Source organism: Nanorana parkeri, unplaced genomic scaffold (assembly GCF_000935625.1).
Source record: "Nanorana parkeri isolate BGI_ZX_2015 unplaced genomic scaffold, ASM93562v1 scaffold525, whole genome shotgun sequence".
NCBI classification, from domain to species: Eukaryota; Metazoa; Chordata; class Amphibia; order Anura; family Dicroglossidae; genus Nanorana; species Nanorana parkeri.
Window position 1 is genome coordinate 627,530 of NW_017306793.1, and position 17,379 is coordinate 644,908.

The following is a 17,379-nucleotide window of genomic DNA, read 5'->3' on the forward strand; positions in this document are numbered from 1 at the left end:
CAGAGTACTGATAGTTTTCTTCCAGCTATCCACACTACATTCTCTGGAAGCTATACCCAACTGTCTACAGTGCATTTTCTGGCAGCTCTCTCAACATGTTCACACTACATTGTCTGGCAGCTGTCCCACCGCTGTCTACACCCTTGGTTCTCAACTGGTGGTTCGTGACCCAAAAGTGGGTTGCGACCCCATGTCCATTGGGTTGCCACATGCCTTCCACTGTGCTAGGCGGGAGGCTCCTCAGCCTCCCAGTAGCGCAGCACTGTCAGTTCTTGCACCAAGCAGCCATTCAAAATATGATGCCCGGTGCCAAGTGCCGACTTAAGGTGGAGTGGCCTGGGGCTATGGCCGTGAGGGAGCTCCACTCATAAGTGCATTGCTTACAGCTCCCTTGCATGCCTTGTAGATGTGCCTGGACCGGGATGACATCACATTCTGGCTCCCGCCACCTCTACGGGCGTGCATGGGAGCTGTACAAGCAATACACATATGGGTGGAGCTTCCTCACAGCACAGCACCCCTTACTGGACCCCATGTTGAAGATCCACTCCAGTTTTTGTAAGGTAGGGAGACTGGGAGGATCTGTCAGTGTTTTTGAGGGCCTGTTCACACTAGTACAGTACCATACAATCGCACCTATCGTGCATTCTGGTGTGGGAGGTGCGTTTCAATGCCATTCATTTAAATGGCACCCCAAACGCACCTCCCACATACAGTTCGATCGCCTGCACCGGAAAGTGCGGTACTGCAATGCTGTGTGTTCCATTGCAGTGTGACTTGGGTCATGACTTAACAACCTAGGACAAATGTGGGTGTAGGTTGAGAACCACTGGTCTATGTTCAGTGTCAGCTCTGTCTCCACTGCCCACACAGTCCAATTATATCTATAACGGTTTGCATGACTTATCACTCTAATCTCTCTCTGCAATAATATCTACTGCATTTGGTGCCATGCAATTTCCTACCCACTATGCTTTTTGTGGTATTGTAAACTAAACTCAACGCAAACTGCTAAATATATAGATTACACAGATATAGTGGAGCTGTTTTACTTTCGAATTTTAATTTCCGTCCATCAAGTTTTGGGTATCACAGAAATCTGTCACACAGCACTTCCATGTCTGGCAGGGCATGAGACCTGATTTTTCTCTACTGCAGTTAGGCAATGCTTACAGGTCTTGTCCCTCCTTGAGCCTTTGATTGGAAAGTACAAGGAGAAGCAGAAGACTGGTAAGCTAATCTGAATCTCTACTATCAGCATGTTCATTGTGCTGCTTCTCCCTGTGACCTCTGTTGTGCAGTGCCTGCAAAAGTCTCATACCAGTTTTTTATCTTTTATACCTGCCTCGAGTTTAGCTCCATCCCAAGTCATTTTAGCTGCTACTTTGTCAGTGCTTTTGTAATCCAATATGCATTCTGCTCACTCCATTTTCCACAATACTCTTTCTTTGGCACATTGTCTTATTCTCTGTTTCCTCCTCAATCCACGATAAGCTTCCACTCTGGATCTTCTTCCAATAATACATTATCAGCTGCTGACCCCTCAACCCCCACTTGCTGAGCTGCTTCCACTCTGTTTGCCACCAAAATCTGTTCTCACTCTGCCTCCTGATTATGCTTCCTCGATTGTGGGTATCAACTACAAGTGAGATGGCACACTTCATCAAATAAAATATTGTCTGACTGGGCAGTAAAGCATATCAGTGTGTTATGAATAACTCAGAGGCCCAAAAACCATTCAGCCTACATTAATTTGTGCATGAACGGGCACACATTTGCTAGTAAACATATAAATTATAAATAAAGACTGTTTGCAATAGATTTTAAAAGTAAACTTTTTAATATTAAAAATGTGTATAAAAAAATTGAGGAAAAAAGTATTTGCCTAATCTCCAGGTTTCGTATGCTGTGTGACTATTTTCTTTTATCATCAAACCTGAAAGAAAAGCACGAAAGAAACTGTTGTATTTCATATTTCAAATTGAAATAGCTGTGTAATATTGCATCGAACCCGAAATCATATCATTTTAACTGACATGCGGTCAAACAGTGGAATGACGGCAGCATGCAGTTTATTGAAATAATACATGTGGATTACAATATACAACAGTAGATGAATAAAGAGTTCTTTTCATTATGCCGGCAAAAAGGCATGTCATGAGAAGCAGTGACTTTAATCAAGGAACATTGTGCTGTGTTCATTTAGGAGCTGCAGCTGCTTCTCGGAGGACGTGCCCATGCGAAGTCTTAGTATGAGGCACATGGCAAAGACAGCTTGTTAGGATGTAGCCGTTCACAGTATGGATAAAAATAGAAAGTGTTTAGAAATGTGGTGAGTTTGCCCGCTGCTCATCCTGTCAGGCAGGCGGAGAATTTGCAAGCTACTATTTCTTTAATCTTAAATTGTGAAACACAGAATCTGAGAAAGGGCTTCATAAACATGAAGCTCATGTCAATAGCTGATGATGGTATTCCCACAGCAGGAGGTTTCTGAAGAAGAAAGGAAGAGTGAAGGTGCAGTCCCCAGCAACCAACCAGGTTCTTCCTGCCTGTCTGCTAGCGATTCTGTAGATTTGCGCATTGCATTTGACAATTGGGTCGTGTAAGTGTTAACTTCTTAGAAACAACACATACTTGCAAGTCATAAAGGTTATAGCACACTGAGATTTCCCAACATGTTAAAAATTTCTCGCTTTTCTCCACAGGAAACAGAACAAGCCTTTCACCATGAGCACAATGAAGTAGAACATCGGTCGAATCATACCAAGTCTCTTAGGTAGAAACAAGCTGAGGCAGATTTTTCTCTGCTTATTTTTCTCAAAGATCGACTCATGTATAACCAGCCGCAAGTTGACTTAATACCTGTGACATTTAGGAATAATTTATCTTGAAGGCAAACCTTTGACTTGAAAACGCAGGAAAAACCAACAGGTTTGCTATAATGGTGGCTCAACAGCATTCATTTTCCCCTCGTACTGCTCCATTCAGCTGCTGTGAGAGAGGAAAGGAAGACCAGTGAAGGCGCGCAGCCCACCCTAATTGGAGATTACACAGAGAGAAGGGCTGTCTTCCTGCCATTCTTATGACAGAGCTTGGTGCCCAGGATGCCATTCATCAAGCACCAGCACTATCACATGAGAAGGAGGGGGCTGAGTTACATGCTCCTTTATAGCTGGAAGTATTGGGTATTTTGTTCCCTCCCAGTGCTTGAATGGAATGACAGGAAGAAAAGGAAAAGTGCTGCTGGGTAGGGGAGTATTAAAGTGAACCTGTTGATTTTCCTTGCATGACCAAAGCATGTGTTTGTGTTAAGACTGGTCATAAACTGCTTGAAAATCACAGCATAAAAATTCAAAGTGAAAGAAAGCCAGTGCCTTCCTGTAAAGGTAATTGTTTATTAACAGGTAAATATTTAAATGGTTAAGAAATGACGATGATCTGTACATTTCGAAAGCTAGCTAGAAAGGGCTCTTGCTACAAAGAGAAGTGACACTGGGTGCCACTATAACAGTGACATTTCATAAATGTATGAGGTTTCAGCACAGCATAGTCCCTCATGTATAAACCACATTCCCTTTACAAAGATGTTGTGGCAGGTGCAAAAAGCTGTCCCGCTGAGACATACTGTACATGTGTGCCAAGTGTCTTCAATGGCGTCCCTGCCAACGGGAGAAAGAAATGCCAGTTCACGCATGTTCTCCTTATGAACTCTGCTAGTGTGCAAACACATATGGATCTTTTCCTAACATTATAAGGAATGATCTTTTACCTGCACATACACTTGGAAAAAATGGACCATACGTTGTTAAAGGAAACCTGCACAGAGAGAACTATTGTATGGAGGCTGCCATTGCTGAGCTTATTTTGAATATGCTATCTGTCTGGCTGTTTCTGGCTTCCTGGAAAAAGCAGACAGCAACCAAAGTCAGAACTTCTGATATGCATACTTGTAGCAGGTCAGTGATGCAGAAAGAATTTAAGCAGTGGCGGAACTACCGCCGGTGCAGGCGGTGCAGACGCACCAGGGCCTTGGGGCTCTAGGGGGCACAGCGCCGGATCGATTAAGATTTGGATTAGCATGACAGTCAAGCATCAGGCATTAGAAAGAAGAGATTAGTTATGACAGACTATCTATTTTCTCAGTGCAGGCTTCCTTTGGTCTTTACATCTTAATTTCAGGGGAGGTGTTTATCGTCCCATAATTCTCTGGTGAAAACCAATTATCAAGCATTCATAAATCTTGCAATGGGGGAAACACTTTACTAACTACATGTTTCCTAAAGCTTGAGTACTTTTCTCTGAATTGTCTGATCTACTTACTTTTTACTGTTAGCAAGGCAAACATTTATGAAGAGTATACATGCTGAAAATGCATTATCACCCTGTGCAGGTTTTATGAATGTCCCCCACAGAGGCTCAGTTATCATTGTGTTTAAAAAAAAAAGAAGATCACATGGGTGTTCTCATACCATCCAATCACATTCATTCTATTTTCTTTATATTGCCCTGGGAAAGAGAAAGGGACAATCTGGTTTTAATGGTTAATACCAAGTGTCTGAGACAATTGTTTTTGCAGACACATTACAGGCTCACAACTCAGTTTGAAAGAAGCTCTAATTTTCTACTTTAATGGGAATGTTCTTTTACATTTCAGAAATATTAAGACCTGCACAAATGATATGGTAAAAATATTATATAAACTAAAATTTAAAGTCATGTTCCATAAAAAAAAAAAAACATGTTAGTTTTGCATGACTGTCTGGCCTTAGCCATTCCTCACCTATGGGTTCTACTATCAGCTTTCTTCCTCAACAGATCTATTCGGTCAGCACTTTTCCTTAGTAGAACAGTACCAACAGATCTCCATGTTAACTGAACAGCCCTCTTCTTAAACACATCAGCATCAACTTGCTACCTCAACAAAGCAACATCAACAACAGCTCTTCTCCCCAACAGGGCAACACTCTCTGATAATCTCCCCAATACAGTAGTGCCATCAGCTCTCCTTCCCCTGACAGTGCAGCACCATCAACTCTCCTTCCCCTGACAGTGCAGCACCATCAGCTCTCCTCTACAACATGGCGGCACCACCAGGTCTCCTCCCCGACAAGGCAGTACCATCAGCTCTCCCCCTTGAAAGGGCAGCCCCATCAACTCTGCTCCCAGATGGGGCAGCACCATCAGCTCCCCTTCTAGACAGTGCAGCACCATCAGCTCTCCTCCCCAACAGGGCACCATTATCATCTCTCATTTTCCCAACAGGGCAGCGCCATCAGCTCTCCTCCCCAACAGGGCAGCGCCATCAGCTCTACTCCCCAACAGGGCAACGCCATCAGCTCTACTCCCCTACAGGGCAGCACCATCAGCTCTCCTCCCCAACAGGGCAGCACCATCAGCTCTCCTCCCCTACAGGGCAGCACCATCAGCTCTCCTCCCCTACAGGGCAGCGCCATCATCCCTCCTAACCAACAGGACAGCACCACCAGCTCACCTCCCCAAAGGGGCAGCACCATCAGCTCACCTCCCCAACAGGACAGCACCATCAGCTCACCTCCCCAACAGGGCAGCACCATCAGCTCTCTTTCCAGCTCTCTTTCCCCCAACAGGGCAGCACCATCAGCTCTCTTTCCAGCTCTCTTTCCCCCAACAGGGCAGCGCCATCAGCTCTCTTTCCCCCAACAGGGCAGTACCATCAGCTTTCTTTCCCCCAACAGGGTAACACCATCAGCTCTCTTTCCCCCAACAGAGCAGTACCATCAGTTATATTTACCTAGAAGACCATCAGCTCCTTGTCTTACAGAAGTACTAAGAACCTGTTAGCTCTGATCAGTGCAGTTTATATTTACAGCAGCAAATTACAGTGGTATTATGAAAACTATCGAAGTTGCCTTAAAATCATTAACTTCCACACCACTTTAATTTTGTAATATTAAAGTCTGATCAAAAGTTAGAAAAAAAATCTGCTGCTTACAAGTACAGTACTCATTGAATTACTAGCACATTTTTTTTTACACATTTCACACTTCAATAAACAGCATACGTTCATCAATTAAGTAAATATTTATGTATCAGTTCATTTAGCAAATTTCTTTGTTAAACTGAGCAGGCTGTGTTTGATACACAATGTTTCCAAACACACCAATGTGGTTGTTTACAATTAAATAGCGGTAAATTGTGTCACAGATCATGGCTATAGTTCTCAGTTCAATAGTTGTCATATCTCATAGGTAATAACAGCAGCTTCTGAGACGCAGCTAGTATCAGCACAGTACTGGCATTCTTTTCATTTAGATCATGAATTGGTACAAACCATAATAAAGTAATCCATGAAAGTCTTATTTCAATGTCAGCTTAACACATAATTGGTGCAGCCAATCCTGTTCAGGTAAGTCAGACAGAATATTACTAAGATGCTTAAATAGACATCTGGGAATGCTACGCATCAGGCATGGAAGTTAACGATACATATCACTTGACTGAGTACATTATCATTATGTCATATACAGAAATAAAATAGTGCTGCAACAGAGTAACCATTAAAAAAAAAAAAACACCTTACATTGGTCTGCAGCAGCTTGGTGTACTACAAAGAAAATAGGGAATAATTAGCACACAAAAGAAATATGGACAAAAACTAATGTGGGGGACAATAAATAAGTACCCATTTAAATCATAACGTAAACAAGAACAGCAGAATCTCTGCATAAGGCAATTGCGAACAAATAAAAAACATTTATTTTTTAACATTTTAACTGAAAAACATTATGTCCCATTTCTATAAAGCTTAGTTGTATTTTAAACACAAGATTTGTATTACCCTTGGCTCTCTTTATGTTTTGTTAAGCCTACCGTACATGGGCATTTAGGCTCTGTTCACACCTAGGTGTTTTTTTGGTCAAAGCTAAGCGCGGCACAATGTTCAAGACAAGAAATCCCATTTATTTTGATGACCTTTGTTCACCCCTGAGCGTTTCGTCACACAAAGTTTCCCATTGAAGCCTGTGGGACCAAAAAGCTCTGTAATCTGCAAAAAAATAGCTCATGTACAACCCCAATTCTAAAAAAGTTGGGACGCTGTGTAAAATATACATAACAAACAGAATGCAAATATTCTTCCTCTTACTTTGTAAAGTCAAATATACTTAGCAAAGTCTTCCCTCCAAGTCCCTCACTTCTGATGTTTTGGATGCAGGGACCACAGATCTAGTGGTGCAATGGCATCTAAGTTCATCAGTCCTCTTGAGAGGACCCAGTCAATGAAATCCAATAGGAAGTGTCCATATCATGCAGGTGCTGACATGGACAGCAAAACAAGGACCCAAGCAGGAAGTAAACAGAAGGGGGGAAGACCCGGGCTCTGGTATCACGTGATAGCCACTTAAAGTAAGTGAAAATCTAACGATCAGACAGGGGATAAAATGTATCCTGGAGAGGGAGGGATTGTAATGGCAGAGAACACACACTATTCTTTTCAGCCAAGGAAGGTACCATCTTAGCCTCTATTTGGATTGCAGTTGCCACGGTGCTGAACACTTGATAAGCTATGACACCCGCCATTTAAGGGTGGTAAAAGTTTTGAGAGCTGAAATAAGCATGCTGGCAACCTTGACATTTGGCATGACATAAAAGTAACTGTTCTGGGAAACAAATTGGTTGATAAAGTTCCAATGCATAAACAGTTTGTAGTGCAGTGAACAGCATCCAGAAATGATAAGGCTGATATACTTAAGGAGTCCAGAAAGTGCACTCAAAAAATTAGTGAATGTTGACTTCAATTACCCAATTATGTAAAGAAAATTCTTGTTTACTTTTTGTCTTTGGGTGTTTAGTGTGAATGTACCTGTGAACATTTCCAGCTCCTTTAACAAATCCATCCCGATGCATCTGTACACTTACTTCACTACTCTCAATGCTGACAACATGCACAGATCAAAATAGGAGCAGTTTTTCCCCTTATTTACATCTGCTGAGTTATAATGTGCTACACAAGAGGAATGATAATATACAGATCTCTAAAGGAGTTGTAAAGTCCCAGCATCTCCTATCCTGTTATAACATCAGCATTGTAATAGGAATACACACTAGAGTTCTTTTTGATAATACAATCAAAGATTACTTTTAAAAAAAAAATCACTTTTATGTAGTGAGCGCTGCCTTGATGGCAGGGAAGATTCATCCATCCGTTCAGTTTAGGCCAGCAAGATCTGATGAAAGCATGACTCATAGCCCGTGGGGTCTGTGTTATTCAAACTAGCCCATGGCAGGTCTGCATCTGATGAAATGGTCCAATGTATAAACCTGCCTAAAATTTCACATAAACATCCTGCTTGTGCAAACAAAAAACGACACAACTTTGTTTTCTGAAACATATTTTATTGGTTTTACAACATTTGTCATATTACTGTGAAAACTGGACTTTACAACACACAGGTGACATCCTCAGCCAGGCCAGCATGCACTGAGCATTGGCACGAAATGTACAGAGGAAGGGGTCAAGCAGCAGTGGAGTATCACAAGAACAAAGAGTATACAAGTGGCACAAAGAATGATGGCTGTTTTTTTTATCTACTAGAAAACCGTTACTAGAGGTTAAGTATGGCAGACACAATGACACAACATGTTATATTATCTAGGGTAACAGGTATTTTTCTGGTCATGAAAAGCTCTGGCTCAGTGCACTGCAAGCCGATAAGACTTCTGTCAATACACAATTCTGATACTACATGACTACTCCAGTTTAATCAGGCTATTACATTGGCAAGGAGCAACTACATGATACACAATAGTATATAGTAACATGAGCTCAATAAAAGTGGCAAATACATCATGTTAACAAAGCCCTACTTCATGTATATGACTATAGCCGCTGGTATGTATATACTGCTGTAGGAATTCTAGGGGTGTCTAGCCTGTGAAGCCATTGCCAAACCAGAGATATATAACAAGTGCCTTCTCCAATTCTGATCACTGCTCAAGGCTCTGACAGCATAGCTTCCAAGAGCTGGAATGGATAATCCAATACATTGTAAGAGTAGGAGCGTTATGAGACATTTGACATAAGAAATATCATGTGTACATCTATAAGAAGTCAGTTGCTGGATTGCCACTTCAGTTCTTCAATATGGAGTCATAGACCTGGTACACATAATTACACACCTCTGGTGCACGACACTTCAGAGAAAGCTGAAAATAATGAGAAAAAATGGTCACCGAAGAGATTAGAATACAGAAAAACTTAATTTGACTGATCGGAGTGGTGGGGGAGCAAAGGAAAGGTGGCTATGTGCTGCTGGCATTAAAGTTCTATGCACTTGGTTTCTTGCCTATGCAATCCAGTCTTTCAATTACAATGAGCTTCATGATTGCTGTTGAATTCTTAATTGTAAGACTGCAAATGGAGGCATAAGAACAACCCGCTGTTTCAGGTGATCAAAACTATGGCAGAAAAATCTTGCGCTGCAGACCCCAAGACATATAACCAGATAGAGTTTAGTGCGCTATAAAAAACTGCTAAAATCATTTTTCAGTGATCTGACTTGGACAGTGTGTTCACACCAGCAGTGGGCACTACTACCTGGCCGCTGGTATGCGTGATTAGGGAAGCAGTGCAATGTGCCGATTCCAGCGCATCGCATTGTTACCTTTTTTTCCCCTAAACTTTAAACCACAGTGGTTTAAACTGACTTGATAGGGAACCAGGCTAATTGCCTCTGTTTAGGCATTGGAGCTGCACGGGGCAAGGCTGCCCGGCACAGTACAACACATCTGCTGTAAATCGATCCTAACAGGTTCATTCTGACATTAGAACCCTAAAAAATACCTGGCACTTCCAGGTATGGGAGAAAACATGACACTTCCCCTGCCACCACATATAAGGACTCGTCAGCTGCAATATGTTACCTTTTTCCAGAAAGTCTTTCAAAGTATAAACAACCTGTAGCAAATTCTGAAGGTCACTGCTCAATTTTACAGTTACTGTTACTAAATTCCAAATAATACTAACAATGCAACCACACACTACCATCAGACAACTATTTAATTGTTTTACAAGAGTACATATGCACATTTAAATCCATTACGTCTTTCCTTGATAAAGAAAAAATATATCCTAGGGTGCAAATGACAACCTCTCATGCTCTCTTTACAGCGTAATAATTGGCTTTTTAGTTAAAGCACATTAAACAATCAATAAACAAGGGGAAAAAAAGAGGAAGAAATGTGGAATTTACATTAACCCTTGTCAAGAGAGGACTTGCACTTATTTAACTAAACTAGCTCACAGCAAGAGAAATCTGTAGGTAGAGCCAATCAAGGGTACTATTCTCATGAGAGAGAGAGTGAGGGAGAGAGTGAGAGTGTGAGATTGAGAGAGAGTGAGTGAGTGAGTGAGTGAGCGAGAGAGAGAGTGAAATTGAGAGAGAGTGAGTGAGAGAGAGGGAGGGGGAGAGATTTTTTTTTAATGCAACCAATCGATTCATCGAAAATAAATAAATCGGGCAACTAATGGATTATGAAAATAATCGTTAGCTGCTGCACTAAAGGATATGGAACAGCTGTTTGCAAAGGGTCCAAGCATGGCAAGTCTACGCAATCCTCGCAGGACCACAAATGAAAGGCTATTCCACTAAACTGATTAAAGTGGTAAACAATCTTTAAGAATTGGATTATAACTACAAATAAATAAACCTTTATAACTCCATGTTATAAAAACGAATAATAAAAGCAAAAAAATGTTGAACACAATATTTGCATATCCACTAAACATGTACAGTATGAGCCAGAGGTCACAAGTATATATAAGCACTCACAATTGTTACAATTTGCAGAAAGATGCCGGAAGAAAACCCATAAAATGTAGTCATGGGTATAAAAACAAAAAAGAAACCTGGCAATGCTCTCCTAATAAGGGTGACCAAGATGTAAATATGAGTGGTGGCTATATGAAAATATATTTACAGGATTCCTCATTAAGTCTTCTAACGAATTAATTAGAATTGCCTTTAAAGGCTAAATTTGCTTTTAACAAACTTGTACTGCGACTCCCCCGCGCTCATTAATTTTGCTGATGATAGAACAGCCCTCGAATGTAAACAGGCTAAGCTTCCACTTAGCCAGAGGCTGCTCAGGACCATGACCATATAAACATTGAGCCTGCACGGGTTGTGGCAGTGAAAGCTTGGTTTGTTAGCATCGGTTGTGTACTAGTATTAGAAACTTTAATGAAGAGGGGGACCCAGAGCAAGTAGACAAATCCCGAGTTATGACCTCACTGGCAGCATACTTATTCCAGGTCAAAGACTTTGATGTATTTGAAGCCATAGACAACTGGGCAAACTGAATTCTCAGAAGGAATTCAGCAATAACAGTCCACAAGTTTCCCTCAGTACACATTTCATTTCTTATATACGTGTAGGGTCTTTAGGCTAGCTAAAGGCAGTGTATAATGAAACAATACATAAGGCGAAAGCCTAGTGAGCACAACTGACTTGTCAAAACAATTTCATGGTATTTCATCAAACTGCTATTGGAGCTGCATGTGCTCTGTACACTTACTGTGTAATTTGGGTTCCCAGGCTGTATCCTCAGCTCTGCCAAGATCCAGATGCCATTGGTAAGTTTTAGGGACTGGTACAACATGTCCTGCCCTTCCACGTTCCGCTTGGCGATAGTGTAAACATTGTTGTTCTGCAGCTTACTGGAAACAGCGTCTAAAAAGAAAATGACGCAGATAGTCAAATGCATTTGATTTATTTATGCACATACAATGTCTGACCATTATACATGAATACAACAGAAACCAGCTCTATGAAAGGAGTCATTTCCTGAGTATGATTTGTCTGCAAAGCAGTATGAAAATCCTTGGAGCGGGAAGCAGTTATGCAAATATGAAGTGCAATCACAGCAGTAAGAATTGCTGCTACTAACACAAAAAAGGAAAAAGGAAAGTTTTTCTTTTGTATACATCATGCCAAAAATGAAAATATGCTGTTGTAAAGGTTTTGAGTAAATATTACTAAAACTGTGAAATTGTATTTCTCCAAATATTCACTGGGGAGCACAGCAAACCTCTGAGGTATAAGCCCTGCCCATAGAAGATTGACACACCTGTTACAGTATCTTGAGTAGGTTTGTGTCTAAAGTATATTAATAAGGAAACCTGGGAGGAGAGCAACAAGCAACCTGTAATTGATGTTTTTTTTGTTAAATCTGTGAGCTCTGCAGCCATCATCCTGATGCTGTTTGACTTCCCACTGAGTTACTGAGGAAGAGTAGGACAGTTCAGACTTTTCCAACTTTGCTGGATACATGCTTGTTCCAAGTAAGTGACCCACTAAGGTAGCAAAGCTAGGATAAAGATGACAGGCCCTGTAGTTTTAAAGTCAGCAGTGTCAGCTCCCATAATTCTGCGCTCACAGATTCACTTTAAAAAGTTTTCCATTACATTGGCCATGAAGAGGACTCTCAGCCCAGACAATGTCATTCTCATGGTGTACTTGCACTTCAGCTGTAAATACTAATAATGTGGAAAAACATGACCTGTCTTATTTTCTCCTGTACAAACCCTGGCCCCAAATACTGTGAGGCCGATCCCATGTTTGTAAAAGAAACTGAAGCATCCAAGTCATGTCACACGTAATGTCAGTCTCCCTCCTCGGGAGTACTAGCAATATTCACAGTTAACTCTAAACTGATGGACCTGTACAGGCTTTTACAGTTTCGCCTATGGACAATCTGGGGTACCGTAATTGTTTACCATTTCATGGGCAAGAGCAATTTTTAAGCTTGGGATATTGGGTATATATTTTATATTTAACAAAAAAGTGGGTATTATATCATACTTTTTGCGGCTCCTTGTATTTCTTGTCCCTGGGTACTGGTCCTAATGTCTACTCTTAGGGTGACTCCTTTCCCTTCTAGGGTTCCATGGAGCCACCGGTGCATGCACGGTCCTGGCTGGTGCTATGGACTGCGTCCATAGAAAGAGACAGTCCTGGCAAGAAGCCACTCTCCTTTCACCTCTACTCCCCGTGAGAGATATCCAGCAGTTGGAGCCTGCACAGTCCCTAGTACACTGTTTATGTGAAAACTTAATGAGCGTGGTCCACTACCAGGAAGTTCGGTGAAGCACCGCTGTGGACATGCGGATGGCGGCGGTGAACAGGAGGGTATGTTGTGTTTTGGCACACTTAGACCAAGAAACAGTAAGTACTGTGCCGTGTTTTATTTGTTGCCTGGAATGCATTTAGCTTAAAAGGTAGGTGTTTCATATTACTTTAAGTGTATTTTTTTAACTGAATTTTGGGTTTCATAAAGAGTTGCACTAATATCATGAAACATAAAAATTTGCAACTGCCACCATTTTATTCTACAGGGTCTCTGCTTTCATTAAATATATAATTATTTGGTGTTTAAAGTAATCTTCATGCCCTAAAATGTGGATTATAAGATGTGTGCAAAAACAGCTCCGGCATAGTTTGGGAACAGGTGCACTTAAGACAGCAGTACAGAAACGATCCAACAGGTAAAACATTTTTCACTCCCTGTACACAGGCCTCCAATCCCAGCACCACTTATCTAATGGGAACAATACCTATCCATCCCAGCCACAGTGTTTATTCCCCAAAGAAGAGGCCGTGTGGTCTGTAATAGACATTCTGAGCAATGTGCTTCACTTTTCACACAGGTTCTGAATTTTAAAGACCACATTTTAGCTCTTTTTCTAGAGTTTAGAGTCACATTTGAATAGCTGATTTCTTAATAAATTCAATTAAATATGAATGAAAGCACAAAGTACTAACAAAGAACAGAAAAGCCCGAATTAGAAAGCCATTGAGATGCTATTTGTGTTCTAGTGTGGATCAGTAAGCCAGTGAAAATTATGTATAAATTAACATTACACAAACCCCTAAAGGGTATTTCCACTTAGGCAGCCAAATATGAGAGCCCCCTTCTTTATATGTTTATGTGTTCAAAATTAGGGCTGCAGCTAATGATTATTTTCATAATCGATTAGTTGGCCGATTATTTTTTTCGATTAATCAGATAAAATGAAGAAAAAAAAATGAATACCTTAATTTATTTAAAATAAAATACAGAAATGCATTGTTACAGACATAAAGTTTACTTAAGTAAAAAAGGTTTGCAATTTTTAAAAAATCACACTGCACTGGAACACAGGGCATTGCAGTACCACTCGTTCCAGTGCGGGTGATCACACTTCGGACGTGAGGTGTTTTTGGCATCCATTGAAATGAATGGCACCGCAATGCACCTCCTGCAGCAAAATTTGTCAGGCCGAAGCTGAAAATGACTTTTCCCACGGGGCAGAGGAAGAACGGGGCAGCAGCAGAGGAACAGGGGGGCAGCGGTCTCTCCTCCCCGCTGGTGCCGGCTGGAGTGGTCTGTGTCCCTGCTGCCTCTGCCAAAACAGGCGGGGAGAGCAGCGGGGATTGAAAGGGACCACTACAGCAAGAACCAGCGGGGTGGAGAACAGGGGAGTAGTGGTGGCGGATTCAACTAAACAAAAATCAACTAATCGATAATGAGAATCGTTGTCAACGATTCTCATTATCGATTATATTATTATTGGAACGCACAGCAATCGCTCACAAAACGTCCCCATTCGTTCTGGGACGGGAGAGGGCGTGGCAGGGCAAGTCTATGGCACTGCAGCCACGCCCCCCACAGTGCGATCGGATGCGTGGCAAAACATTGCCTGCGTTCCGGTCTACTGTGAACGTAAAAAATAGAACATGCAGCATTTTGTGCATTCGCAGTGGACCGGATTGCAGTGCGGGCGGGGCTATGGTGCCATGGACTTTAATGCACCATCACGCCCCCTCCCGCCCCAGAATGAAGGGGGATGTTTTGTGAGCGATTGCTGTGCGTTCCAGCAGCTGCCTCTCTGAAATGCACAGCAATTGGTGTAAATGGGCCCTAAAGGTTCATTACCATACAATGTCCACAAGTCTTTAACTTGTTAGCACAGACCGTCCTGCTCATTTAGTTTACAGCTGATAATAAAATCTGCCAGGACAATACAGACAGGGTTAGTCATTTGAAACAAAACTCCTTCCGACCACCCTGACAGTGAGAACTAAGCAGGATTCTTCAGTTCTGGAGTGTGCAGAAACAATCAAAAAAAAGAAAAGCTGCAAATTTTCATTTCTTTTCAGTTTTCCTATGTGAATGGGAACATGTAACAAATGTAAAGTAGGTGTTATGCCAATTTGGATGGAAAAGTGGAAATACATTTTAAATGACATGTAAACCAGGGAATTTATCTGTGAGGAAGCTCAGGTGATATGTAAATAATAGTTTCCCAACTATGATCATGTCAGTGAGTATTAACAAACATGCAGAATGGAGATCTGACATCCTTAGATATTAAGGGAAGCTTGTTTCATATCTGTATCATAAAAATCGAGATCCGAATTTAGGCACCCTGCCAAATTCATTTGATTTCAAATCCATCCATTAGTGGCTTAACTTAACATGTGCTTAATTTATTGTATTTGTAGTTTGCATTTCATTGTATAGGTAAAAGGATGCGTGCAGATGTGGTTAAAGCTCTGCGTTATCCATGACTTGTAGGGACATGCAATTACATAAGCGGAAAAGCACCATGTGTTCCAGTCTGGCTTACTGTAGATTTATAATAGCGTGTGTCATTGCATATACATGTCAGCTTTTGCAGGGAAGGTGTAATTTCCAAGGAGATACAGCCAAGCCATGTCACCCCCCTGCTGCAGGCCAATAGATGTCACTAACAGTAAAAGATTTTACTCCTGAAGGTTCAGAGCACTTGCTATGGACCCTGCATAGTGCAAACACTGCACTGCCGTGGATGTCTTTCTTCTCCAGTCACAAAAACAGCAATAAATTCCCTAGGAATCCATGGGTTAATAACTCTTTCAGATGTAATGCCAGCAGATTGTCACATGACCTGTGCTATTTTTAGCAGCCATCCTCTCTCCTGTGTACTCTCTCTCTTTCTGCTAGAGCAGAGCCACTGAACTGGAATCAGCAGTGATTCTTTCGCAAATGCTCACTACTCTTCATCTTGTTACAGGGAAGAGGGCAAACAGGTGGAGACGAATAGACTGCACACACGTACACGTGTAGGAAAGCAACAAATGAGGGTTCAAGATATTTTAATACAATGACAACTGGTCGATGATGGAAGAAAACAGGATGTTATGTGACAAGTGATTGCTAGTAAAGGAAATACATCTCTGACAGTCAGCATCATTTTAATTTTTCAAACGTAGTTAGCACAAACAAGGGTAAGGCTGTCCTTGTAGAAAGATTGATTTAGTTATGCTTGTTTACTGTCATGAGTGGGATTGGTGACACAGTTTGCCTCTCCAAGATTAAGTCAACATACTGTCCTTTTGCCAGTCTGCATAATTATAAAATCTGCACAATTTATATGGGCAGCATTGCAGACAGAGAATCCCTTTTATAAAGGAAACCTATATTGCGAGAAACACAGGACTTGTCATTGCACACCTCCTTTAAAAGCAAAGTCAGAGCTGCATGCTTCTTCCAGGTCAGTGACCGAGAACATATTGTAGCTACTGAATTACTAGGATGGCCAATGAACTAAGATTACAAACGAGGTCAGCAATGGCAACCTCCGTATTTTTAGCTTTAAAAGCGTACACAGCATAAATCGTCATTGGCTAACCTGATTTGGTTATGCAAGAGTTGACGAAAGCATAAGGTGTTTCTAAAGTTGAAACATTTCTTTTTAGTTTTGGATAGAGTGGTGAGGGGTTAGAACCCACTTCAAGTTTTCCATTATAATACTTTTATGTTTTAAAATGTGAAAAATTATTACAGGCATTCCTCACTTAACGACCGAGTTCCGTTCCTACGACCAGGTCGTTAAACGAATCGGTCGTTAAGTGAGGAACTCTATACAGTACTGCATTAGTACAGTACTGTATAGCGTTGCAGATGTACAGTACCGAACAGTGTACTGTACATCGGCAATTAAAATACTTACCGGGACCCGCAGTGAAGATCGGAGGATGTCACTTCCGCCGGCGACACGTCGCACTGACGCTGACACGCGAGGTCGGAGGTCGCTCGGCGGTCCGTCGTAAGTGCGAGTGGTCGCAAAGCAGGTAAGTCGTTAACCGAGGAATGTCTGTATTGTGACAGTAACAAGTATAAGTACAGAGATCAGATGCAACAATTCAAATGCAAAGTACATACATCTTAGAATGTTGTGTAAATACAGAAGGGAAGGCAGAACTGTCTATTATATATATATTAGGGATGCAGCGATACCGATAATAGTATCAGTGCCGATACCGAGTATTTGGCCGAGTACTCATACTCGTCCAAATGCTCCAGATGCTTACATGCAGC

General features: G+C 41.6%; 1 protein-coding gene across 2 annotated transcripts in view; it reads right to left on the reverse strand.

The window, feature by feature from the left end:
• Positions 1 to 8,352: 8,352 nt before the first annotated feature.
• AP2B1 (adaptor related protein complex 2 beta 1 subunit) overlaps positions 8,353 to 17,379 on the reverse strand; it is a 99,292-nt gene continuing 90,265 nt past the window's right edge. For both annotated transcript variants that reach the window (XM_018561467.1, XM_018561466.1), the window contains 2 exons: positions 11,554 to 11,708; positions 8,353 to 9,183 (listed from right to left, as the gene is read on the reverse strand). In XM_018561467.1, the coding sequence (XP_018416969.1) occupies positions 9,109 to 9,183; positions 11,554 to 11,708 (230 nt within the window). In that variant the 3' untranslated portion in view covers positions 8,353 to 9,108. The remainder of the gene's footprint in view (positions 9,184 to 11,553; positions 11,709 to 17,379) is intronic.